Source organism: Syngnathus floridae, chromosome 10 (genome assembly GCF_059516105.1).
Source record: "Syngnathus floridae isolate MCC-2025c chromosome 10, RoL_Sflo_1.0, whole genome shotgun sequence".
Taxonomy (NCBI): domain Eukaryota; kingdom Metazoa; phylum Chordata; class Actinopteri; order Syngnathiformes; family Syngnathidae; genus Syngnathus; species Syngnathus floridae.
Window position 1 is genome coordinate 14,163,371 of NC_142422.1, and position 25,173 is coordinate 14,188,543.

The 25,173-nt window shown below is 44.8% G+C and overlaps 1 protein-coding gene across 5 annotated transcripts in view; it reads left to right on the top strand.

Moving 5' to 3' along the window:
* npr1b (natriuretic peptide receptor 1b) overlaps positions 1-16,012 on the top strand; it is a 28,873-nt gene extending 12,861 nt beyond the window's left edge. For 3 of the 5 annotated variants that reach the window (XM_088387368.1, XM_088387366.1, XM_088387367.1), the window contains exons 12-22: positions 142-246; positions 321-392; positions 479-641; positions 777-932; positions 997-1,165; positions 1,339-1,485; positions 1,563-1,686; positions 1,851-1,919; positions 2,036-2,210; positions 2,276-2,374; positions 2,957-4,895. In XM_088387368.1, coding sequence (XP_088243494.1) covers positions 142-246; positions 321-392; positions 479-641; positions 777-932; positions 997-1,165; positions 1,339-1,485; positions 1,563-1,686; positions 1,851-1,919; positions 2,036-2,210; positions 2,276-2,374; positions 2,957-3,102 — 1,425 coding nt within the window. In that variant the 3' untranslated portion in view covers positions 3,103-4,895. Of the gene's footprint in view, positions 1-141; positions 247-320; positions 393-478; positions 642-776; positions 933-996; positions 1,166-1,338; positions 1,486-1,562; positions 1,788-1,850; positions 1,920-2,035; positions 2,211-2,275; positions 2,375-2,956; positions 4,896-15,617 lie in introns of those variants that run through there. The other 2 variants (XR_015860890.1, XR_015860891.1) reach the window with 2 other exon arrangements.
* The last annotated feature ends 9,161 nt before the right edge of the window (positions 16,013-25,173 follow it).

Consider the following 25,173-nt stretch of genomic DNA (forward strand, 5'->3'; position numbering starts at 1 on the left):
TCTCAACTCATCGCTTTGAGCACTGTGGCATTTTGGGCGGACAATGCAGGGCCGCGGACAATGCGGGGCCACGGCCAGAACGCGTCTGTGCGCATTGCGATGATGTCATAAGAGCGCGGGTCAAGTGTGACAACGTTTCAGATGAGAGACGTTCAGAACGAACATCTGACCCGATTCATCGGAGCCTGCATCTACCCGCCAAACACCTGCATCATCACCGAATACTGCCCCAGGGGCAGTCTTCAGGTAGGCGCTCCCTCTCCGAGGTACGGGGGGGCTAATGCGGTGACCCCTCCTTCTCCCTCTGCATGCGCGTATAGGACATCCTGGAGAATGACAGCATAACTCTGGACTGGATGTTCAAATACTCGCTCATCAACGACATCGTCAAAGTACTGTACCATTTTGTCATCCACCAGCAGCGGAGGTGTTTTGTTTTTCTTTGAATTGTATGTCCCGGCTGCGCGCGCGCACGCAGGGCATGGTTTTCCTCCACAACAGCGTGCTGGTGTCTCACGGCAAGCTGAAGTCGTCTAACTGTGTGGTGGATAAGCGCTTTGTGCTGAAGATCACCGATTATGGTCTGAGCAGTCTACAGGTTGAGAGCCAACCGGCCAAGGACGCTCACGCCTATTACGCCCGTGAGTCATCCTTCGGGGTCACGTTCCGCAACGCTGGCTTTTGGCTGGCTTCTCGCTGGCTTTTAGCTGGCTTCCCACTGGCTTCTGGCTGACTTGATGTGGTGTTGAATGGTGCCGTGCGATGTGATCCCTCAGAGAGGCTGTGGATGGCTCCAGAACTCCTGCGCGCCGAAGCCCCACCTCCTCAGGGCACCCAGAAGGGCGACGTCTACAGCTTCGGCATCATCCTCCAGGAGGTGGCGCTGCGCCGGGGTGTCTTCTACCTTGACAGAGACCCGCTCAGCCCCAAAGGTTAGAGCGCAAATTGGGGGGGGCGCCGGGGCTGATGTGTCCTTCATCCTCCTGCCTCGTGCAGAGGTGGTGGACCGAGTGGTGTTGGGCGAATGGCCCTGTCTCCGACCCACCGTGGACCCGCGCGCTCACAGTCCTGAGTTGGGCCAGCTGATGCAGCGCTGCTGGGCCGAGGAGCCCACCGAGAGACCCGAGTTCAACCACATACGAATGCTGCTGCGCAAGCAGAACAAGTAAGCACGTGCCAGATGCTCTTCTTTTTTGGAAAATGACGTGGGCCCGCGCAAACCTGGCACAGGAAAGAAGCCTTTGAAAGCACCCCAAAGCCCTAGAACACGTGTCAAGCGGCTGGACGTGTGGTGTAACAGGCCAACTGACGCCAGGTGGCGTGTGTGCGTGCGTGTAGGGAGTCCAGGACCAACATCCTGGACAACTTGTTGTCGCGCATGGAGCAGTACGCCAACAACCTGGAGGAGCTGGTGGAGGAACGAACGCAAGCCTACCATGAAGAGAAACGCAAAGCGGAGACGCTCCTCTACCAAATACTGCCACAGTCAGTAGCACACGCTATTAAAAGCTGCGTTGGGGATGGCACGGGAGCCCCATTCTGATTGTGTTGCCCCCCTGTAGCTCGGTAGCAGAGCAGTTGAAGCGCGGCGAGACGGTGCAGGCCGAAGCCTTTGATTCGGTGACCATCTACTTCAGCGACATCGTGGGCTTCACCGCCATCTCCGCCGAGAGCACGCCCATGGAAGTGAGCGTGCGCCGGCCCCGCCCCACCACCTCTCTTCTTTGAAAGTGCAGAGAAGTAGTGCCATAAATGCTGTCGCTGTGCGCCAAGGGAGCATTTGAAGTGTATGTGTGTGTGTGCGTGCGTACGGTGCTGGGCAGGACTTGAGTACTTTTGCGTGTCTCCAGGTGGTGACGCTGTTGAACGACCTTTACACGTGCTTTGATGCCATCATAGACAACTTTGACGTTTACAAGGTAAGGGGGCACGTGGCGGCGAAACAGGGTGGCGAGGCGACACGCGGCGGCGACACGCGGCCTGTTGGCGCCGCTGCGTGTCAGCTTGACATGGCTTGATGGTGCGGCGACCCTAGGTTGAGACCATCGGCGACGCCTACATGGTGGTGTCAGGGCTGCCGGTGAGGAACGGCAAGCTGCACGGCCCCGAGGTGGCGCGCATGGCCCTCGCCCTGCTGGATGCCGTCGCCACCTTCAGGATACGACATCGGCCTGATGAGCAGCTCAAGCTCAGGATCGGCATACACAGTGGTCAGACACGACACGGCTTGGTAAGGAAAGGAGACACGGACTTTGGAAGGTTTGCGTGTTTGTAGGTCCAGTGTGCGCTGGCGTGGTGGGTCTGAAGATGCCCCGCTACTGCCTGTTTGGCGACACTGTCAACACCTCGTCCAGGATGGAGTCCACCGGAGAAGGTCGGCACACCTCGACAATTGCTCCACATTTTGCCTTTGCTGATAAGAATTGCTTGTAGTTATACGACAGAGAGAGGCGTCCCTCTTGACAAATGATGGGGGGGTGACTCCTTCCAAATTTTTCTTCCGCTTTCTAAATGTGAGTAGCAACTCGAGGATTGAATGGCATAGAGCGGCAAAATCGTAAGATAAAGAAGCCTGCACGTCACGTCACATGTTTTGACACGACATGCACTTGAAATCGCAGAGCCCTCTGGGGCCGAGCAACAGTAACGGGAAGTTGTTTCCCGAGTGGCATTTGAGAAAGAAGAACAAGGGGAAAAGGAAGTCTGACGACACTAAGATGCATTTGTGTCAGCTTTTGTGCAAAAGCCATCAAAAGCATCCATACAAATTAGCAAACTTAGTCAAGACCTCGGGGGAAAAAAGTTCCAATTGACAACTGCCAAACATTTCAACAGTCATTGCATGAGTGTAGATTTTTTTTTTGCGATGATTATTTAGCCTATAGCGTGGTGAATGCAGTAATATAAAAATGACCACTGCTCATGTCCGCTTGGACTTGTGTGTGTACGCGTGCAGCGCTGAAGATCCACGTGTCGTCGACCACTCACGACGTCCTCCAGGAATCGGGCCACTTCCGCTTGGAGCTGCGAGGGGACGTGCACGTCAAAGGCAAAGGACAGATGACCACCTACTGGCTGCTGGGAGAGAGCGACAGCCAATGAGCAGGTGGCGAGTGAGCCGGAGGGTGGGGCCGCGCCTCAGCTGGGCTGGGCGGGGAAGCTAAGAGGCCATGCGAGTAGGACCTGAGAAAAAAAAGGCAACACACGGAAGAAGGCCGGAGCCCGACAGTCCGTGAAGTCGTTTACCTTGAGGTTGGAGCCACGATTCCTCAGGACCATTTTGGGTGCCAACTCGCCAGCAATAACTTGAGGTAGGAGCGCCAGATGGCGGCGGCGGCAGCGGCTGACGAGGCACCACTGGCTTCACGGCCGTGGAGTATTTCCTTTCGGGCGTACCAGTGGCCATCGAGCGTGTCCCTACTTGGTGGCTAGACTTTGCGATGGAAGCGGAAGGTGCTCACGTCCCCGGAAAGCCTTCAAGCCGCTCGCTCAATGCTGTGCCGGCCCCACTAAAATTTGTGCTCAATTTGTGTCACAGTGAAACTTTGTCACAATGCTGTCATGGTTTTGCAAGTTTCAGGTTTCAAATGTGTTGCTTTGGACAAATCAAAATGTGTCTGCTTTTGAAATCTTCAATCTTTTCAAACATTTGGCCTCTCCATTTTCTCTCGCTCTTTCTTTCTTTCTTTCTTTCTTTCTTTCTTTCTTTCTTTCTTTCTTTCTTTCTTTCTTTCTTTCTTCAATCAGAAGATTCCCTTATAGCTTCAGCATTGACCTGAACCCAAAGCAATTGGTTCATTTTGTTGAATGTAGACGTGACTCAGTGTTTCCCAACCTTTTTCCATTCACGGCACACCTTTTCATTGGAAAAATCTCGAGGCACACCACCAACAAAAATCTGTTAAGCGTTACACCAGCTTCTATATTAAAATCAGTTATATTACAATAAAAGACAAAGTTCTATTCCTAAATATGTATGGAGAGTCGAATAATTGAATAAAAATAAATACTAAATATTCTTTAAATTGTATTTTTTTTGTAAATAAGTGACAGTTTTTCAAAAAATGTTTTAGACAGTGTAAGGAATAAACTATTGAAAATGATTGTGATCAAAATCCAAATGAATCAATATGACTTTGTTTACTGTTTTAGACTAGCTCTATAAATATTGCGACATTAAGAACAAAGTCACTTTTAAAGACACTCTACTGTTCTGACAGCGGCTGAGTGGCTATCACAGTCAAGGTGTCTCGACCTCACTGTGTATTTTATATTGGTGAAAAATGAACAATCCAGGTTCTTCCATTGAACTATATGCTCTGATTTCCATCGGACCGAAAACGCACCACAGCTGTCATAGTGTCACTGTTAGTAAAAGCACAATGCAACACACACACACAACAGGAAATCTCAAGATTCTCCGATTTGCCCCGCGTGCACGATTAGCGGTGGCTGACCAGGCCTTGTGCTAACTGACCAGTGCTTTGGCGATCCTGTTTACAATGCGCTCCGTAATTAATGTTGGACAATTTCCCACAGCACAGCTGAACATCTGGCACACTGGTTGGGATACACTGTTCTAACACTAGCTCACAGGAAACTAACTGCATCACATCATAACGTCATATAGCAAACTTTCTGATTCTTTGGTGTGTGCGTGCATGTGAGTCTGTGTATACCAGTACTTTTCAATTTTCTGATGCCCCCCTAGGGAGAAGAAAACATTTCGCCCCCTATGTTATTAACATGAAAGAAAACAAAATATAAATAAAAAAAGAAAGATTAACTTACAATAAAGAATAAATATTAATAACATTGGTTTTTAGTCTGTAACAGAACAGATTCAATGTGCATTACTTTGCCTGAAATTAAAAATAAATTATTTAAACTATAAACATTCTTGACCAACTGCCATTTTATGCTGGAAAAAATACAATAAAATAAGCATTGAAGGAATGGGGTCGAAATACAAAAAGTCCTGCCTAGCTACAAAAACATATGTTCAAACCTCATTGAATAAAGTACATAAGACAAGTATATTCACATATTAAATAAATAAAAGAAACATTTTAAGCATATAATTATACCTACACACCAAATCAATAAAGAAGACATAACTAGACATTTTTGATAAGTGGTAATGAGAAAGGTTTTTATAACTTTATGATCTGATATATATTTCTGAGCACTTTGAAATAAATGTTTTTTGATATATTGCCTGAATAGCTTAATGACCCTTAAGGAACTGTTTAATGCATGCCTGATGATTTTCTAAATCACGGACACTGCCAAAGTCGTCTAAAAATGTTCAGTACTTGATTGTATCTTATGTTTTGACTAATGTTAGACGCCAGTTTTCGATTACTACTGAACGTTCTGGACAGAGGGAAATATTTTGCCTAACAAAGAAAAGATATGGTTGAAAGCATGATTAAACTAAGAATAGACCCCCGTGGGGACTAAGCGGTTCAGAAAATGGATGGATGGATGGATGGATGGATGGATGGATGGATGGATGGATGGATGGATGGATGGATGGATGGATGGATGGATGGATGGATGGATGACGTAAGCAAGTACATGGAGATCAAAAGAACAAACAAAAACATGGTAAGTGGTGAGTACAAACTTTGCATAGTCAGGGAACATTAATAAATACGTAGATGATGTCACAGCCAAAAGCTCACATAATTCCGTACAAAATGACAAAATTGAAAGAATGATGAAAGAATTAGCTGAGACAGTGTATGTGCAAGAATGGGGGAGAATGTTTACAGGAAGGTCACTTGGAGATAAAACCAGCAGATGCCAGAGGGAGACATCCCAGCCAAAGATTTTTTTTGCCGCTGAAACCTCACGTGATACTTTGGCTTCGCTGCATGTTTTGTAGACTACACCTTTCTCACTCTAATAAGAAAAAATCTCACCCAGTTTCACCGCTTGTTTTTCTATTTCCACATACTCCGACAGCCATTCCATCCTAAAAGAACCGCATTTCTTTTTCACTTTGGTGCCTTGGTGAGCGGATGTGTCGCCGGTGCCCGTTCGTTTCGCCATAATTGCGTTTCTAAACTCCGCCGCATTGTTGCTATCACTTTTGCAAGCTAGCCTACGCAGCGCGTATGGTCGGGGCACATAGCACAATCAATGCTATGATTGGCTGCATGGCGTAATTAAACCGTATCATCATTGGCTGAACACCTGTCAGGCTGTCACTCACTGCGTTACATTAAAAAATAGTACAGAAAAACATATAATAAATAATAATCTAATTGAATAGATTAGATTCGGTCTAATATTAGATATTAATTAATTCGTTTATGGTGAATATTATTTTATGCGCAGCATAGATTTTCTTGTGCGCTGAGAATGTGCGAGCAGTGCGCGATTGCGCAGGCGCGCAGCTTAGAGGGAAAGTTGTGACGTCAAGGCTGAAAGACGGAAAGGAAAACAACAGCCTCCACACACATCGAATCGCCCATAAGAAGAAGACAGAAAAGAAGCCAGTTGATGTCCAGGACTCATCTTTCTCAAAATGGGGTGGGGGAATGAATCCTCACGGGACTGCTGTGAGGATTTGTTCCCTCTCTGTAATTTGGGCTAGGAATGAGGCAACCTGTTCAAATTTGCCACACTACCTGAACAGATCCCCAGGAAGACAGAAAAGAAGGCAGTCGATGTCCAGGACTCACCGTTCTCAAAGTGGGAAGGGGGCACAAATTCTCATGGGGCCGCTGTGAGGATTTGTTCCCCCCCCCCCGTAATTTGGGCTAGGAATGAGGCAACCTGTTCAAATTTGCCACACTACCTGAACAGACCCCCAGCAAGACAGAAAAGAAGCCAGTCGATGTCCAGGACTCACTGTTCTCAAAGTGGGAGAGGGGCACAAATTCTCACGGGGCTGCTGTGAGGATTTGTTCCCCCTCTGTAATTTGGGCTAGGAATGAAGCAACCTGTTCAAATTTGCCACACTGCCTGAACAGACCTCCAGCAAGACAGAAAAGAAGCCAGTCGATGTCCAGGACTCACCGTTCTCAAAGTGGGAAGGGGGCACAAATTCTCACAGGGCCGCTGTGAGGATTTGTTCCCCCACTTTAATTTGGGCTAGGAATGAGGCAACCTGTTCAAATTTGCCACACTACCTGAACAGACCCCCCAGTAAGACAGAAAAGAAGCCAGGTGATGTCCAGGACACATTGTTCTCAAAATGGGGTGGGGGAACAAATCCTCACGGGGCCACTGTGAGGAGTTGTTCCCCCCCTGTAATTTGGGCTACGAATGAAGCAACCTGTTCAAATTTACTACACTACCTGAACAGACTGTCAGGTTTAAGTACCAGCAGAAATTATTTTACACACATTAACAAAGAGGAGAAGACAACCAGTATTCATTTTACTTGCAAGGAGAATTACGTAGAAGGCCCATTTACAGTCCTCCACCAATTCTCAGCTCCTCTTCCGCTATCTCCTCTTTTTATTTTGGGTTGCCCTGGTTACAAAAGGCACTGCTACACTAAAGGGAGGGGAGATTGTGGCTGTAGCAACGTTGATTCGCTAACGAATGTTATGTGGTGCGAGGCCTTGGCCGATTCGTGACTCCAGCAATGCAGAGTCCGTCCTTTTACTCCTCAGCTGGTTGGCAGCTGGTTGGCTGACTCGTCCTTGTTTAGATATCTCGAAGCGTGTTGAGTGTCCTTTTCCTGTGGAACAATGCAACTTTATTGCTAAGTTTCACACAATACAAATATTGAGAAAATTTGGGATAACTTATATGCAACTACTTCAACAGATATATTTTTTTTCTGTAACACTTAAAGGCCCAGAGACACCGGTATAGGTATAAATCGGTTTTAGTTAGCTTATGGGCTTATAAATATAAATTGACGATCGAAACAACGAAAAGGAAGCTGTTGCTCTGAAAAATATAATTTAAATTTGCCGCGCAGACGAGTTTGACTGCACCGAGCCGCCTCCTTCTAGACTGGGTAAGAAGCCGGAAGTGACGTTTCAAGTTGTTCGCGTTTAGCTTCAGTGAATGTAAACAAAAAGAGAAGAGGGGCCAGCGCGGAGACGTCGGGCCAGGCTTGCGGCCAACCCAGCTCGCCCAGCCGTGCGGGCCAGGCTTGCGGCCAACCCAGCTCGCCCAGCCGTGCCTTCCATTCTCCTGGCGTACGTTCGTTCGCGGGACAAGATGGGTTGCGTTCGCCTGATAGGATCCACGAACCGGACAGTGCGTGCCTGCTGTGTGCTCGTGTTCACAGTGGCCTGGTTGACTGTCATCTTTCCGGTGTTGTGCTCGATTTGGTTCCCCCGTGAGATTTTGTTCCCCCTGCCGCGGGAGCGCGCACAGCTTGTTTGGAAAGCGAAAAACCGATGCCGTACGGCGTCGTACGGCGTCAGCACTATGTTGTTTTCAATAAAAACATGAAGAACTCACGTTTGCGTCAGTCAATTTTAATTTTTATAAGGGATTATTGTCATTTGATGTCTTTAAATTCATCCGCGTTCTGCCATTGAAGCGGGGTGCACTCAAAGACCAGTCGTAAAGACGGAACACTCACTCACTTCACCAAAAAGCAAGGATATAATTACGTGAGCTCTTTGCATAAACCTCGATGCAAAGAAACTCCTCCTTTTGGGTACCGTTACATGCTACAAGGAGTATATATTACAAAGGAGACTTTATTCTTAATTGTAATCATCATTCATCCATCCATTTTATTACTCAGGTATTTTCAAAGCAAATTAATATTGTTGCATTTATTAATTTGCTTTAAAATGACAGCGCAATATAATTAAAAGCTGACACTCTAGCAATGTCAAACGTGTTAGTTTAAGAAAAAGCCAAGATTGTGATCAAATCTTTCATAACGACAATGATTTGAGTGAATTGATTTGAATGAATAATTGAGAAGACATTTCAGTTCTGAAGGCTCCTTTTGTCCCAAGCAAAGTGAAAGGTGGTGGGATAAAAATTGTAACAGGAACGCTATAAAAAATGTCAAGCCGTGAATATTTGTGCCCCCCTCCCATTTTGAGAACGGTGAGTCCTGGACATCGACTGGCTTTTTTTCTGTCTTCCTGGGGGTCTGCTCAGGTAGTGTGGCAAATCTGAACAGGTTCCCTCATTCCTGGCCCAAGTTACAGGGGGGGACAAAATCCTCACGGGTGCCCCGTGAGGATATGTTCCCCCCCCTTATTTTGAGAACGGTGAGTCCTAGACTCCAGCTGATTTTTTTCTGTCTTCCTGGGGGTCTGCTCAGGTAGTGTGGCAAATCTGAACAGGTTCCCTCATTCCTGGCCCAAGTTACAGGGGGGGAACAAATCCTCACGGGTGCCCCGTGAGGATATGTTCCCCCCCCCCCTTATTTTGAGAACGGTGAGTCCTAGACTCCAGCTGATTTTTTTCTGTCTTCCTGGGGGTCTGCTCAGGTAGTGTGGCAAATCTGAACAGGTTCCCTCATTCCTGGCCCAAGTTACAGGGGGGGAACAAATCCTCACGGGTGCCCCGTGAGGATATGTTCCCCCCCCTTATTTTGAGAACGGTGAGTCCTAGACTCCAGCTGATTTTTTTCTGTCTTCCTGGGGGTCTGCTCAGGTAGTGTGGCAAATTTGAACAGGTTCCCTCATTCCTGGCCCAAGTTACAGGGGGGGAACATATCCTCAGCTGTTTTTTTTTCTGATGATTTGTGCAGTGATACTGTTATTAATGCACTTTATCAACGTCTTTGGCCTTATTTGGGTCAAACAACTTTGACAACTTCAATAATTTCAATAAAATGTGTAAAGAACAAAATTAATGCCAATTGAGTTATGCCAGTTATAATGTCTTAATAAAGTTGTTGGTCCACTAATTGGCCCGACAACAATATTAAGATATTTAACTTCTTAACTTCATTGATAATTTTGCAATATATAATTCAATAAACAGTACTAATACAGACAGACCTTGAGTCTGTAGCCCAAGTTACAGGGGGGGAAACATATCCTCACGGGTGCCCTGTGAGAATATGTTCCCCCCCATTTAAAACGGTGTAAATGTAAATAAATGATTTGTGCACTGATAACTTTACAATATTGGATGTTAAATAAATAAATAAATAAATAAATAAATAAACAAATAGATAATAATGTTTTCTTTTCTTTGTTGGTCAAACAATATTGTCTTTAATTCAAACTTGTCACCGAAGCACCCCTTTTACCCGACTTTGTAAGTGCGCACTTCATGTGTACAGCATGTAAAGAAAATAAATGCTAAATATTTGAACCTTGCTTGAAGACCATTTTGCTTTTTTTTTTTATTAATATTTTTTATTTTTTTATTTCATTATTTAAAAAAATATATATTTTTTTCTTAATAAAGTTTAAAGTCATTATTTTTATGTATGTTATATGATAAAGAAACAAAGTTGTTTGACCCAAATAAGGCCAAAGACGTTGATAAAGTGCATTAATAACAGTATCACTGCACAAATCATCAGAAAAAAAACCTGAGGATATGTTCCCCCCCTGTAACTTGGGCTAGGAATGAGGGAACCTGCTCAGATTTGCCACACTACCTGAGCAGACCCCCAGGAAGACAGAAAAAAATCAGCTGGAGTCTAGGACTCACCGTTCTCAAAATAAGGGGGGGGAACATATCCTCACGGGGCACCCGTGAGGATTTGTTCCCCCCCTGTAACTTGGGCCAGGAATGAGGGAACCTGTTCAGATTTGCCACACTACCTGAGCAGACCCCCAGGAAGACAGAAAAAAAGCCAGTCGATGTCCAGGACTCACCGTTCTCAAAATGGGAGGGGGGCACAAATATTCACGGCTTGACATTTTTTATAGCGTTCCTGTTACAATTTTTATCCCACCACCTTTCACTTTGCTTGGGACAAAAGGAGCCTTCAGAACTGAAATGTCTTCTCAATTATTCATTCAAATCAATTCACTCAAATCATTGTCGTTATGAAAGATTTGATCACAATCTTGGCTTTTTCTTAAACTAACACGTTTGACATTGCTAGAGTGTCAGCTTTTAATTATATTGCGCTGTCATTTTAAAGCAAATTAATAAATGCAACAATATTAATTTGCTTTGAAAATACCTGAGTAATAAAATGGATGGATGAATGATGATTACAATTAAGAATAAAGTCTCCTTTGTAATATATACTCCTTGTAGCATGTAACGGTACCCAAAAGGAGGAGTTTCTTTGCATCGAGGTTTATGCAAAGAGCTCACGTAATTATATCCTTGCTTTTTGGTGAAGTGAGTGAGTGTTCCGTCTTTACGACTGGTCTTTGAGTGCACCCCGCTTCAATGGCAGAACGCGGATGAATTTAAAGACATCAAATGACAATAATCCCTTATAAAAATTAAAATTGACTGACGCAAACGTGAGTTCTTCATGTTTTTATTGAAAACAACATAGTGCTGACGCCGTACGACGCCGTACGGCATCGGTTTTTCGCTTTCCAAACAAGCTGTGCGCGCTCCCGCGGCAGGGGGAACAAAATCTCACGGGGGAACCAAATCGAGCACAACACCTGACTCTGCTGTGCATCGGGAGCGGCTAGCGTGCTATCACTCTTATTGTTCATTCTTATTGATGTTGACTTCTTCTTTTATTTTTCCTGTGTTGTTTACTTGTATGTGCGTTGTGAACTCTGTCTTGTCACCCTGGGATAGTGAGAAACGTAATTTCGATCTCTTTGTGTGTCTTGACATGCGGAGAAATTGACAATAAAGGAGACTTTGACTTTGAGACTTTGACTTTGAAAAGTATGTCGAAGCGTGACAGGAGGGGCACAATTCAGAAAACGTGTCAGCTCGTCGAAAAAATGCGATTTAAGCAATAAAATTAAAAATGCGCCTAAAACCTAAACCAAACGCTGCAGATGTTCATTTCTTCATGCGCAGTGGTCAACTCGGCACTCTAAAGCCCCCTGAGAACTTTTACCTATGCCAACCTAACCACAGTGACGGAAGAGGCACAATTCAGAAAACGTGCTAAGCTCGTCGAGAAAATGCGATTTAAGCAATAAAATTAAAAAAACGCAAAAACCCTAAACCAAACGTTGCAGGTGGTCATTTCTTCATGTGTCGTGGTCAACTCGGCACTCTAAAGCCCCAAGAGCACTTTTTTCTATGCCAACCTAACCAGAGTGACGGTTAGGGGCGCAAATCAGAAAACGTGCTCAGTTCGTCGAGAAAATGTGATTTAAGCAATAAAATTAAAAATGCGATTTAAACCTAAACCAAACGCTGCAGATGGTCATTTCTTCATGCGCCGTGGTCAACTCGGCACTCTAAAGCCCCCTAGAGAACCTTTTACTATGCCAACCTAACCAGAGTGACGGGAGAGGCACATCTCAGAAAACGTGCTCAGCTCGTCGAGAAAATGCGATTTAAGCAATAAAATTAAAAATGCTTATAAAACCTAAACCAAACGTTTCAGGTGGTCATTTCGTCATGTGCCGAGATCAACTCGGCACTCTAAAGCCCCCAAGAGCACTTTTTACTATGCCAACCTAACCAGAATGACGGGAGGGGCACAATTCAGAAAACGTGCTCAGCTCAGCCCAAGTGAACTGCTAGATTCATCATATTCTGCGTCAAAAGAGGTTTCTGAATCGGATAAAATGATGCTAATATTGCCGCTAGAAACGGAGCTGTCGCTATCATCTGCCATGTTGTTTGGGTTTTTTTGAGATCCGGATGCACAACTTGTGACGTCACAGTAATGGCGCCACCAGTGTGGCTGCATGCGGAACCCGATCGATAAACTGGCATTTAATTTTAGCTTTATTCTTGGTAATCGGTGTCCATTTTTAATTTCCAATGCGGCAAATGTGTTCTCTTTATACATTCTATCAAATTCCGTTCTAATTGAAAAAAAAAAAAAAGGGATGTCTCTGGGCCCTTAAAGACAAACAGTCTCTCTAATCAACAACAATCCATAGATAAAGGCTACAGAGTTGGCTTAAAGGGAGAGAAGTTCTTATGAATTAAACAGAGAACTAGATAAGAAAGGAAGGGAGGGAAAGGAATTCTCTGGGTCTAGACAGAGAGCTTTGTTGAAGCAAAGGACTCCCAACTCGTAAATAATGAGGCCTTTGTTCAGGCCGACCATCTAATTATTCCAACACAGACCCCCAGGAAGACAGAAAAGAAGCAAAGAAGCCAGTCGATGTCCAGGACTCACCGTTCTCAAAGTGGGAAGGGGGCACACATTCTCATGGGGCCGCTGTGAGAATTTGTCCCCCCCCCCTATAATTTGGGCTAGGAATGAGGCAACCTGTTCAAATTTGCCACACTACCTGAACAGACCCCCAGGAAGACAGAAAGGAAGCCAGTCAATGTCCAGGACTCACCGTTCTCAAAATGGGAGGGGGGCACAAATTCTCACGGGTTGACATTTTTATAGAGTTCCTGTTACAATTTTTATTCCCCTCCCTACGGGATAGACATCTATTAGACGTCTATATGTGAGTTTTTTAGACCTCTACGGGATAGACGTCTATTAGACGTCTATTTGACATCTATATGTGAAAGTTTTTAAGACGTTTATTGCGTACACGTTCAAATGATGGCTAATAGCTATTAGCGCGATTAGCGCTAATCGCGCTAATAGCTAGTGATCATTTGAATATCTCGACGTCTATTCAACATGGAAGTTCTCTTCAATACATTTAACCTGTGATCCTTACCTTTGTGTAGATCCAGGATGTTGTGAAAATGCATTTGATTAGTGATGGTCCAGGGTGTGAAAATCTAAAAAAAAATTTTAAATATAAAAATAGGTTTTAGTAACGCTCATACTATTAGCTGCAGACGTAAATACACCTTTTGATGTTAAAATTAACCAAAACGGTAATTGAACCTAAATTTTGAAAAAAATTCAAACATTATCCAACCATCACAAATTTTATGTAGGACATATCAAATAAACAAAACAACCAACTCGGCGAAACACAAGGGGGAAACAAAATAAACATCACTCTCTTGTGGGGTTTTGATAGCCCCCTTTGCTACTCAAAGCCGGAGCCTGTTTTAATTTTAAAGCCATGAAAAAAAAACGACCATCTGTAAAATAATTCTTCCTTGATGTATCTCAGTCGCACATTTCGAACATGAAATCGCACAGGAACGAGCAGACTAGTTTTTTTATTTTATTTACCAGCGCTATCAGAGCACTCTTCCTGAGGGCCCTCTGCACAAGTCACACGAGCACGCATATTGAACGTTGTGGTTCATTACCTGTGTAGAGTCTACAACAGAAATAAAATGTCAACATTAAGAGCAGCCACCACATCGTAAGCCTTCACTGTTGTCTTTTTGTAATCTACGGTACAGATGTCAAACTAATCATACCTGTCTATGGTCTTGGAAACATCCAGGTCTCCAAATCAGCCCCTCCCAACCAATGTTCCCTCTAATTTTTCAAGTGTCTGTGCAAACACACAAGCTCCCTGTGCACACTGGACCACTGTGTGCAACACCAGATTAAATACATAAATAAATAAATAAATAAATAAGTAAACGAACGAACGAATAAAATATTGTCAATGAGAACTTACTCGGGGTCGGATTTTGTTTTGTGTGACAGCTCGTTCCTTTTCTGTCGGTCTTTTGCGCTCTCCCGCAATTATGTACCGATCCCCTGTCCCATCTTGAGTCTTTGTACATTTCCAACAGCTTTCAAATGACATTTCTGCTGAAGGTGACGGTTGAGGTAGCCAAACTTTGATTCAGTCCGTATTTTTCCCTCCGTAAACTAGCCCGCCACTTTGACTTTACTGCATGTTTTACATAGTAGACCATTCTCACTCAAAAAAAGAGAAAATCACACCCATTTTCACCGTTTGTTCTTTTATTTGCACACACTCAGACAGCCATTCCACCTTAAAAGAACAGCCGCATCTCTTATTTATTTTGGCTGAGTGGATGTGTCGCTGCTCGTTCGTTTCGCCATGATAGGGGTAATATTTGACCAAACGCTCTCCTTTCAAAAACACATTAAGAATATAACCAGGATTGCGTTTTTTCACCTTCGTAATATTCCTACGATTCGTCCTATCCTCTCGACCGGGGATGCGGAAACTATTATACATGCGTTCGTCACGTCGCGCCTGGACTACTGGAATGTATTATTCTCTGGTCTTCATAAGTCCAGTATCAAAAGTCTACAGTTAGTGCAAAATGCCGCTGCGAGGCTGCTCTCACGGTCAAGAAAATTTGATCACATTACCCCAATATTAGCCAAATTACATTGGCTCCCAGTCCATTTAAGATGTGACTTCAAGGTTCTTCTACTAACCTATAAATCACTGCATGGCTTAGCGCCTTCATATCTCGTCGACCTAGTCGTTCCTTATGTTCCGTCTCGTAACCTTCGTTCGCATAACGCTAGTCTTTTAGTTACACCGAGGGCCAAGAAAATGTCTGCAGGGTCTAGAGCATTCTCTATTCGGGCTCCAGAGCTTTGGAATGCCCTACCAATGGATATTAGAACTACTACCTCAGTAGAAACATTTAAGACACGTTTAAAGACACATTTCTATGAGATGGCCTTTAACTAACTTGTAGTGGCTGATTTGGCCGGAGTTTGTTTTGTTCTCTCTGGTTAGGTGGCTCAAAAGCTGATAGCGGCTAGCTGGATTCTCGGGGACCAATTCAAGATGAAGAAACTGCAGCTCAACCCCCTTGAAGACACTGCCAGGACAGTCGCGGGCACCTCCGACATCCATTTTTTTCATTGATTTTCATATTATGTATTACTTGTGCCCTCTCTGCATCCATTACAACCTGGTGATCCTGAAAGGGGGATCCTTCCATCTGTGGTCCCTTCTCAAGGTTTCTCATTTTCCCCTGGCAGGGTTTTTTTTAGTTTTTCCTTGCCCTTTTGGAAGCTTAAGATCAGGGGATGCTTTGAGAATAATTGTCAATTTTGGCTATGTGAAGCCCTTTGAGACTGTTTGTGATTTAGGGCTATACAAATAAACTTGACTTGACTTGAACCATATATCATTGGCTGGACACCTGTCAATCACTGATTTACACTATAAAAACGCACAAAGAAAATCATTCGTCCACTTAATTAGATTACGTCTAACATTAGATATTAACCAATCGGTGTATGCTGAATTTTATTTTGTGTGCAGCATGGAGTTTCTTGTGGGCAGAGACTTCGCGAGCAGTGCGCAATTGCGGGGCTGCGCAGCTTGGAGGGAACACTGCTCCCAACACAAGACTGCTTTGCAATCTGTCTACAAGGAATTATGAACAGTGTCTCAGAAGAGTGGAATTAAGAGTAGACTAAATTGAATTGAGGACTGGCAAGTGTATTTTAATGTCATGGGTTTCCACACACGGCGGCTCGGTGAGGCAGTGGGTAGCACGTCCGCCTCAGGAGGGCTTGGGCTCGATTCCACCTCCAGCCCTCCCTGTGTGGAGTTTGCATGTTCGCCCCGGGACCGCGTGGGTTTTCTCCGGGCACTCAGGTTTCCTCCCACATCCCAAAATCATGCTTGGTCGGCTGATTGAAGACTCCAAATTGTCCCTAGGCATGAGTGTGAGTGCAAATGGTTGGTTGTCTCTGTGTGTCCTGTGATTGGCTGGCAACCGGTTTGGGGTGTCCCCCGCCTACTGCTCGATGACGGCTGGGATAGGCTCCAGCACACCCGCGACCCCCGTGGGGACTAAGCGGTTCAGAAAATGGATGGATGGCTTTCCACACTTAAAGGAAGGACTTGACCAAAGACTCTTTGTTCGGGTTTTTAATGAGCGAAACAAGGTGAAAAACCTTTAAAACACATACAAAAAAATGGATGAGTTTAAACAAAAGGTACAATTTTCTTCCAAATAAACAATGTAGATAAAGTTCAGTTGTTTTTACTAAAAGAAAGAAAAGGTCTTGAACATAAGGTTATCCTTTCAAACAAAAGTCAGTACACAACTTAATGCTTGTCAAAGACTAAACTAAAGGAGTCCAGTTGAGAACTGTGAGCTCACCGGTAGTCCCTTTGGTCTCCTCTTCCCATGAGTTTTTTCCTTTCTCCGTGTAGCTCAGTGCGATTTGTTGTTGCCGCTGCTGCCGCCGGCCGCCGCTCACTGGACAAGAGGATTGAGCTGTTTGCTGCTTATGAACCCTGGTATGTGCGCGCTCCCAATCAGAATAGATTGCGCTCAGCTGTTGAGGCGCTCTGAGGAGCTCCACTGCGTGCTGCGCATTCACGTCATAAACCTGCAGTGACCCCTTGTGGTCACATGCACCCACAGACAGGTGCACACCTCCCAGGTCGCCGCAACACCTCCCACTCGATCTTTGCGTGGTGTACCACGGAAAGATCGCACTTTCCAGGCAAACTAGTGTCCATCACACTGATTCTCTGCGGGGATGAGGACGACGAGGTGCCGCACGTCCCTGTACAGTATGGTTCCCTTGCGATCCTTTTCCTTAGACTCCTTGGAAACCGGATTTGGAGACTTGAGTTGAACATATCCTCCCGGAGCAACCTTCACGTGGACATCCCGGACGATGCCTTTGGAATCTGCATTAATTCTCCCTCTGATGACCCATGCTCTTTTGCATCCGCAGCACAGTTCCTGCCACTCCATCATGACCCTCACTGTGCACTTCTCGGGCAAGGAGTGTGGAGAGCCAAGGTCTGAAAGGTAAGAGGGAAACAGCTCTGTGGTCTTCCTTAAAGGTCTGGATCCTGCCTCCACACATCAGTGAGTGATCCTTGTAAACGACCAGTCTATCAGTTGTAGTGTTTGTAAAGTGTACGCCCTCCTGTGGTGCCAAACATAGGTTATGGAACATGGCTTCTCTTTCATTAATCATGATGATGCTAGATGACAGCACTGCCTCCCACTTTTCTTTATCTCCAAACTTACATAGGAACTGTTTAGCTGCTCTCAAAGTCCATGCTATTGCCCAACCAGCCGCCTTAGACTGCTGAAACGCCTTTCGTCCAATAGCCTTTGGACTGCTTCTGCCAGTGGTCCTCTGGACTTTGAGTCTGTCTCCTGTGCTTTCTGTTGACTTCGGGTAAGGACCGCAGCAAATGTCTTCTTTTGTATTTTTGAGATAGCATCTCTTGCTTGTGCAGCAATATCTTTAGCTGATTTTGTCAGCCATTCACTCTCAGGAAGCTGAAGGAACTGTGGTCCCGACTGCCACTCGGATTCCTCAGTAAGGTCATCAGGATTGGCCCCTCTGGTGATGATATCTGCAATTTTTGCCGGTCCTGGTATCCACCAACAATCTTGAATGTTGGTGCTACTCTGGATCTTGCCAACTCTGTTAGCAAAGAAGGTCTGGTAGCCATAACGTTCACACTGTATTGCTCCCAAGATGGTCTGACTGTCGACAAGATGATACCATTTCCTCACATCGATTCAGCAGTGTTTCTGAAAGTAGTTCTTTAGCCGGGCTGCAAAGACTGCTCCGTACATCTCTGCCTTCACAGCGTCACCCTTGTGGTCCAGAGGGGTCAGCTTAGCCTTAGACTCGACCAGCCTCACGACGGCACAATGGCTGCAGCTCCAGCGCAGGTACAGCATCCAAAATTTTGACTAACCAATTCCAAGCTTAATCATTCTGTCATTCAGTCTTGCATCCTGTTTGTCATTTATTTCCTTTGACATAATCTCAAAGGTCTCCAAATCAGTCATGGTCCCCGTCTTCTCTCCGCGTCACATTATGAACGAGAGTTGAGGCTCCTCAGCCCAGGAATTGCCAGAAGGGGCTCCACGATGACCTTCAGAAACTCTGAGAATAAAGAGAAATATAAATAAAATACTCACTTAAATTACTACAGCTATGACCTCTTTTTAAATGACTAATGCCTACAAAAAAAACTCTTACTTTTCCCTGCCATGGGCATTTCACACTCACTTCCTAGCTGTTGAAGAATGAAGCAAATGTTAGCGGTAAGATTCAATGAACCATTCTCCAATAATAAACTTTGCCCTGTTTGAAAAAAAATAATAATGGCATTCTGTCTGTTCCTTTGAATGTGGTGCAATTTAATTTGGCTGTTGTACATATCCAATCACGTTATTTTAAAATAGCACTGATAAAACTGCTTGTTCTACAAGTTGTTATCCAAATGATGAAAATGTACAGGGTAAACCTGGGTTTTATTTTGCACTTTGACATCCACCCCGGTTTCCGGAGTGTGAAAGTCAAGGCAATGACATGTCATAAATGCAAGTTCCATATCGAAGATTGCAATTACGACATACACTTTCTGCATATCCTCGACAGTAGCTCAGCATACAGAAGTATATTCAAACCACCAATAACAGATCAATTTCCAAAGATAACTCAAGGCAGTTGTGATTACTTCTACAATCAAGACTAAGTGAAAAATCAATCTGTACCTTGTGGAGTCCGGTCAGTTTTAAATACCGATGCTTCTCTTTTTTCCAGGCTTGGAGTCTGAATAACAAGGGAAAAAGAACATCTCTGATTTGACAATTCACCCATTAACTGCTGTTAATCACATGACACAACACAATTTTAACTTTTGAAGTGATTTGCCTTAGAGTTCCGAGCCCTCTTGAGCGCAAAACAAAGTTAGGTGCACATTTTAATGACATCAGAAGATAAAAACCTACCTTTTCACACGCCACTTCTTGAGCTAAAACTGGAGTCACAAATCGCAACATGGGTAAAAAGGGAAAATACAGCTTTGCCATGCCATCAGAAAATCTTAAATTTGTGATCTATATTTACTGTTTGATCTTGTTTTTTTCCTTTATAATAACCATGGCGAATTTTGAAAGTGACCAGCTGACATCTGCAAAAGGAACGCCATTATTTACATTAGTTTTGAATTCGCATATGAATTGTAAATGCATACGGCATAACCTCTTGTCAAAAATAACATTTGCTTTTTAAATGTAGGTTACTCATACAGTTATAAACTTTCAAAATGATTTTATTCACTTGCGATTTTATTTACTTAAAAAACCCACTACCATTAACATTTAGCGACCATTAACGTTTGTGTCAGAAGTTCTCTTCCAAATTATTAAAACTAAAACAACTAGTCACATAGCGAATTATGGGAAAACAAAGTACTAGCTAACAGGCAAGCTACAACTTAAGTCCAAGCTTGAAATCCATTGATAATGAAATGGACAAACTTTGCAGGACAAAAACACAGCTCTTACTGAAAAACCTCAAAGACTCACCTCATAGCAGCCTTCTAGAGTCTTTTTTTTTAAAATTTGGTCTTATAGAAGCAACATGCGTCGACTGAGCAGTTTACTTGCTGCGTTCATTTTATTGCTACTTCTTCTACTTCTCCTTCTTGATTTTTTTTTTACGGTGGCGCACAATTTATGCACGCGTCTGCCCCTAGCGTTTCGAACGAAGCAATACAACATTGTTCGTACAAATTACTGCTGGTTTAGGGTTCAATATTTCATATTTGATGGATTTAATTTTGGCATCTAAAGTCAAAGTCAAAGTCAAAGTCAGCTTTATTGTCAATTTCTCCACATGCCAAAGACACACAAAGAAACCGAAATTTCGTTCCCCCCTATCCCACGGTGACAAGACATGGCCCACAACAGACAAACAAGTAAACAAGTATAACAGCGTGCTGAATATATAATGAATAAATAACACAACAAATAAATAAATAAATAAGAGGAGCAAAAAAAGGAGCAAGTGAGCGTACAGCAGACATTCCAGAAAATAGCGCAACAGTGCCGCACGATACGCAGAAGGGGGTAGCGAGTTCAGGGTCCTAACAGCCTGGAGAAAGAAGCTGTTGGTGCGGGAGCGCAGGCTCCTGTACCTCTTCCCAGAGGGCAGAAGGTCAAACAAAGAGTGAGCCGGGTGACTCACATCTCTCGCAATCGAGGTTGCCTTGCGGGCGAGATGGGAGGTGTAAATGTCCTTCAGGGAGGGGAGCGAAGCACCAATAATCTTACCAGCCGTATTCACTATGCGCTGCAGGGCCTTCAAGTTCTGTTCAGTGCAGTTACCACCCCAGACAGCAATGCAACTGGTGAGGACGCTCTCAACGGTGCCACGGTAGAATGTAGACAGGACTGCCTGAGGAGCACATGCACGCCTGAGCTTCCGCAGGAAGTACAGGCGGCGCTGAGCTTTCTTTGCCAGTGACGAGGTGTTTGCGGACCAGGAGATGTCCTCACTGATGTGCACCCCCAGGAACTTGGTGCAGCTCACCCTCTCCACCACAGCACCGTCGATGATCAGCGGCAGGTGTTTTGTGTGACCCTTCCGGAAGTCAACAACGATTTCCTTGGTCTTGTTGACGTTCAGCAGGAGGTTGTTGTCCCTGCACCACGTGGTCAGAAGGTCAACTTCCGACCTGTACCGAGTCTCGTCGCCCTTCGTGATGAGACCCACCAGAGTCGTGTCGTCAGCAAACTTCACTATGCGGTTGTCGCTGTAGGTCGCAGTGCAATCATGCGTTAGCAGGGTGAAGAGCAATGGACTGAGCACGCAGCCCTGGGGGGCCCCCGTGCTCAGCGTGATGCTGGCGGAGATTTTGTCGCCAACACGCACCACCTGAGGCCTCTGACAGAGGAAGTCCAGTAGCCAGTTGCAGAGGGAGGTACTGAGGCCCAGCTCGTCGAGTTTGCAGATGAGTCGCTGCGGCACAATGGTGTTGAAGGCAGAGCTGAAGTCCACAAACAGCAACCTCACATATGAGTCCTTTCTCTCCAGGTGGGTGAGGGCCGAGTGGAGGGCAGAGCAGATGGCATCCTCAGAGGACCGCTTGGCACGATACGCGAACTGGAAAGGGTCAATGGTGGGGGGGAGAACGGATTTGATGTGCTCCATGACAAGCCGCTCAAACCACTTCATGATGATGGGCGTCAGTGCCACGGGGCGGTAGTCATTGAAGCAGGACGGTGCAGGTTTCTTCGGCCCAGGAACGATGGTGGCAGCCTTGAAACACGAGGGGACGATGGCCTGCTGCAGGGAAACGTTAAAGATGTCCGTGAATACACCCGACAGCTCCCCAGCGCAGTCCTTCAGCGCTCGACCCGGGATGTTGTCAGGGCCCGCCGCCTTACGGGTGTCAATAGCGGCAAGCGCCCTCCTCACACCGTCGGCAGAGAGGCGCAGGGGCTGCTCGTGTGGGGGGGGGGGGGGGGGGGGGGGGTGAGTGTTCTTCAGCAGGCGAGTGCTGTTCTGGGCGTCGAAGCGAGCAAAGAAGCGGTTCAGATCGTTCAGCAGACGGACGTCGCCCTCACAGCTCCTCGGCACGGGCTTGTAGTCCATGATGGTCTGAATGCCCCGCCAAAGGCTACGTGCGTCCTTGCTGTCCTTGAAGTCTATATAAGGTCTATGGAATAACCTAATATAGACTTCTATATCAGGTTACAGAAATAACCACACTTCACACAGATCATAGGTTGTTTAAAAAAAAAGCAATACAACTTCTGTACATTATTTATACAACTTATAGCTGGTTTAGGGTTTAATATTTCATATTTGATGGTGGGGACAAGTGGTATAGAAAATAATATGGATGGATGGATGGATGGATGGATGGATGGATGGATGGATGGATGGATGGATGGATGGATGGATGGATGGATGGATGGGTGGATGGACAGACAGACTGATTTAATATTGGCCTCAAACTACAGAAATAACCACACTTCACACGGATTAATGGTTGTTTAAAACAAACCATCACAACTTCTGTACATTCTGTATACAATTTACAGCAAAGTCCGGCCCGCGGGCCAAATCCGGCCTATGGTCAGATTTGATACCGCCTGCTGCTTTGGTCTTATAATGTATTATTTATGGCCCGCCTGCACTGTCAAACTGAATGAATAAAAAATCGTGAAACTTGAAATTGTAATTCCTCCTACATCAAAAGGTGGCAGCACCACTTTAATAATATCAGTCTGCATCCGTGCAGCGAACCCCTCTCCGCTCATTTCTGCCATGGCGACTGCAACGAAAACAAGGAAAGTTGACATTGAGGGCCGTCGCTTTCAAGAGAGATGGGAATTACAATACTTCTTCACTGAAAATCAAGGCAATGGTGTTTGTCTAATTTGTAAAGAGGCGGTTGCCTTGTTTAAGGATTTTAACCTGACACTACCAGACTAAACATGCTAACACGTACAACAAGATAACAGGGAGTGACCGTGTTGATAAAGTGAAGCAGCTCCAAGCTGAACTGGCCTCACAACAGTGATTCTTCACGCAGGGCTGAGTCAAAAGTAAAGTAAGCTACGAAGAGGCCATGTTAATACTGTTGCTGTTATGAACCTGTAGACGTGACAGAAGCTATTACTTTCTCAAAGATATTGTAAATGATGAGCAAAATTCACTTGTTTTAAATTTTAATAATAACAGACAACTTTACATTACTTATAACCAGGGCTGTGGACTCGGACTCGGGGACTCGGACTCGGTCATTTTTGCCGGACTCGGTACTTATTTTGACCGAGTCCACCGAGTCCAACAATAAAAAAAATACGTTCAATTTTATTTTCATCATGCTGCTGAGAATGCGCGTAGGAATACTGTCCACAGCCCTGCTTACGATCAATGTGGCCACGTTGAGTTGCACTTAGGCTAATGTTTACATTATGTACCAATGTCAAGGACGATTATGTCACCCAGCTTATATCATTGATGTGTTTCGATAGTTGTGGGGTCGTCACTAATTATTTGTGTTTAGATAAATGTCTGAGCTATAATGGTGTAATTAATGATTAAAAAATATTATCTTACATGTCCTGTGTTTCAGAATGGTTATTTAATTGGGCGAGAGTGTGTGTTTTCAAGCGTTTTGCCTCATGCCAATGGCACTCAGGGCTAAAGGTGGGCTTCAATGACTATTTTTGTAAAGCCACGCATTTAATACCATGTCAAATAATATATAAGAGTGTAGGTTATGTTCCAATGTATCCACTTCTATCGGTTAAATTGTCAACCGTACATTTATGACTACGCCATGATCTACGTTATGAACTAGCACAACTCCGGTAGGGCAGGGCAAATGTTATCGATCCGACGTCCGATTGGAACGTCGCCTCACTTTTACGTCCGCGCTCTCAGCAAGGGATCCTATATAAGCCGAACCAGCCAGTGTGAAAGCAGTTGCGTTCGTTCTGGTAGATTTTGATCTAAATTAGCCTTGAAGACTAAGCAGTCACATGAGTTAACTGAAAAAATGGACAGCCGGACTCGGACTCGGTGGTCAAGAGGCCGGATTCGGTGCAAAAATCCGACCAAGTCCACAGCCCTGCTTATAACTCCTGTTTAAAATGTTCATGAGGCAAAAACAATTTTGAACTCATGTAAATTTAAGGTATTTCATACAGTTTGTTCAATGTTATCTGACTTGAGATATTGTGGTGAATTCTCTTTGATGTTCTGTTGGTCTCCAAGATCAAATGGTGGATAGGTGGCTGGCTCAGGGAAGGAAAACTTCAATGACACACCGCTGATTGGGGAAAGATTTTATTCAACTGATGTCAGAATTAAAGTGTCTCTCTCTAGCCAAAAAAGAAGAGCCCCTGTCTTCTCCCGCCTTGGATCTTATACCCCGCGCCCCCCCTTACTCGGGCGCACGCACACGAGGGCTGCTGGATGTCCTCTGACCCCCCAGCCTGCCTTGTTGATTCTAACCAAATGGCCGATTCCTGTATCCTGGTACCAGGAAGTCTGCCTTCCTGGCCCAGGCCCCATAAAATCCCATGCGCATGTGAGCTAGTCACCTCTAAGCTTAGAAATGAAATATACATTGCATGAGACCTAAAAAAAAATACACAACAATATGAATGAAGGCAGAATTTGTGTTTTTAGAGTTGTTCACAGCTGCCTGAGTGGCTTATATTTGGTTATTTGTTCATTTGAAAAATAAAGACAATTTTGACAATGAAAATTGTTTTATAACAGTGTGTATTTGCATCAATATTATGTAATTAAAAAATGTCTGAAAAAACTATTGGCCCCTGGGCCCCTTCACTATTAAATCTGGCCCTCCTTGCAAAAGGTTTGGACACCCCAGACTTACAGAATGGTTTTGGGTTTAATATTTCATATTTGATGGATTTAATTTTGTCGTATATTTTAGGTCTATGTGTAGAGCTAATATAGACGTCAATCAGGTTACAGAAATAACCACACTTCAACCGCATCAATGGTCGTTTAAACAA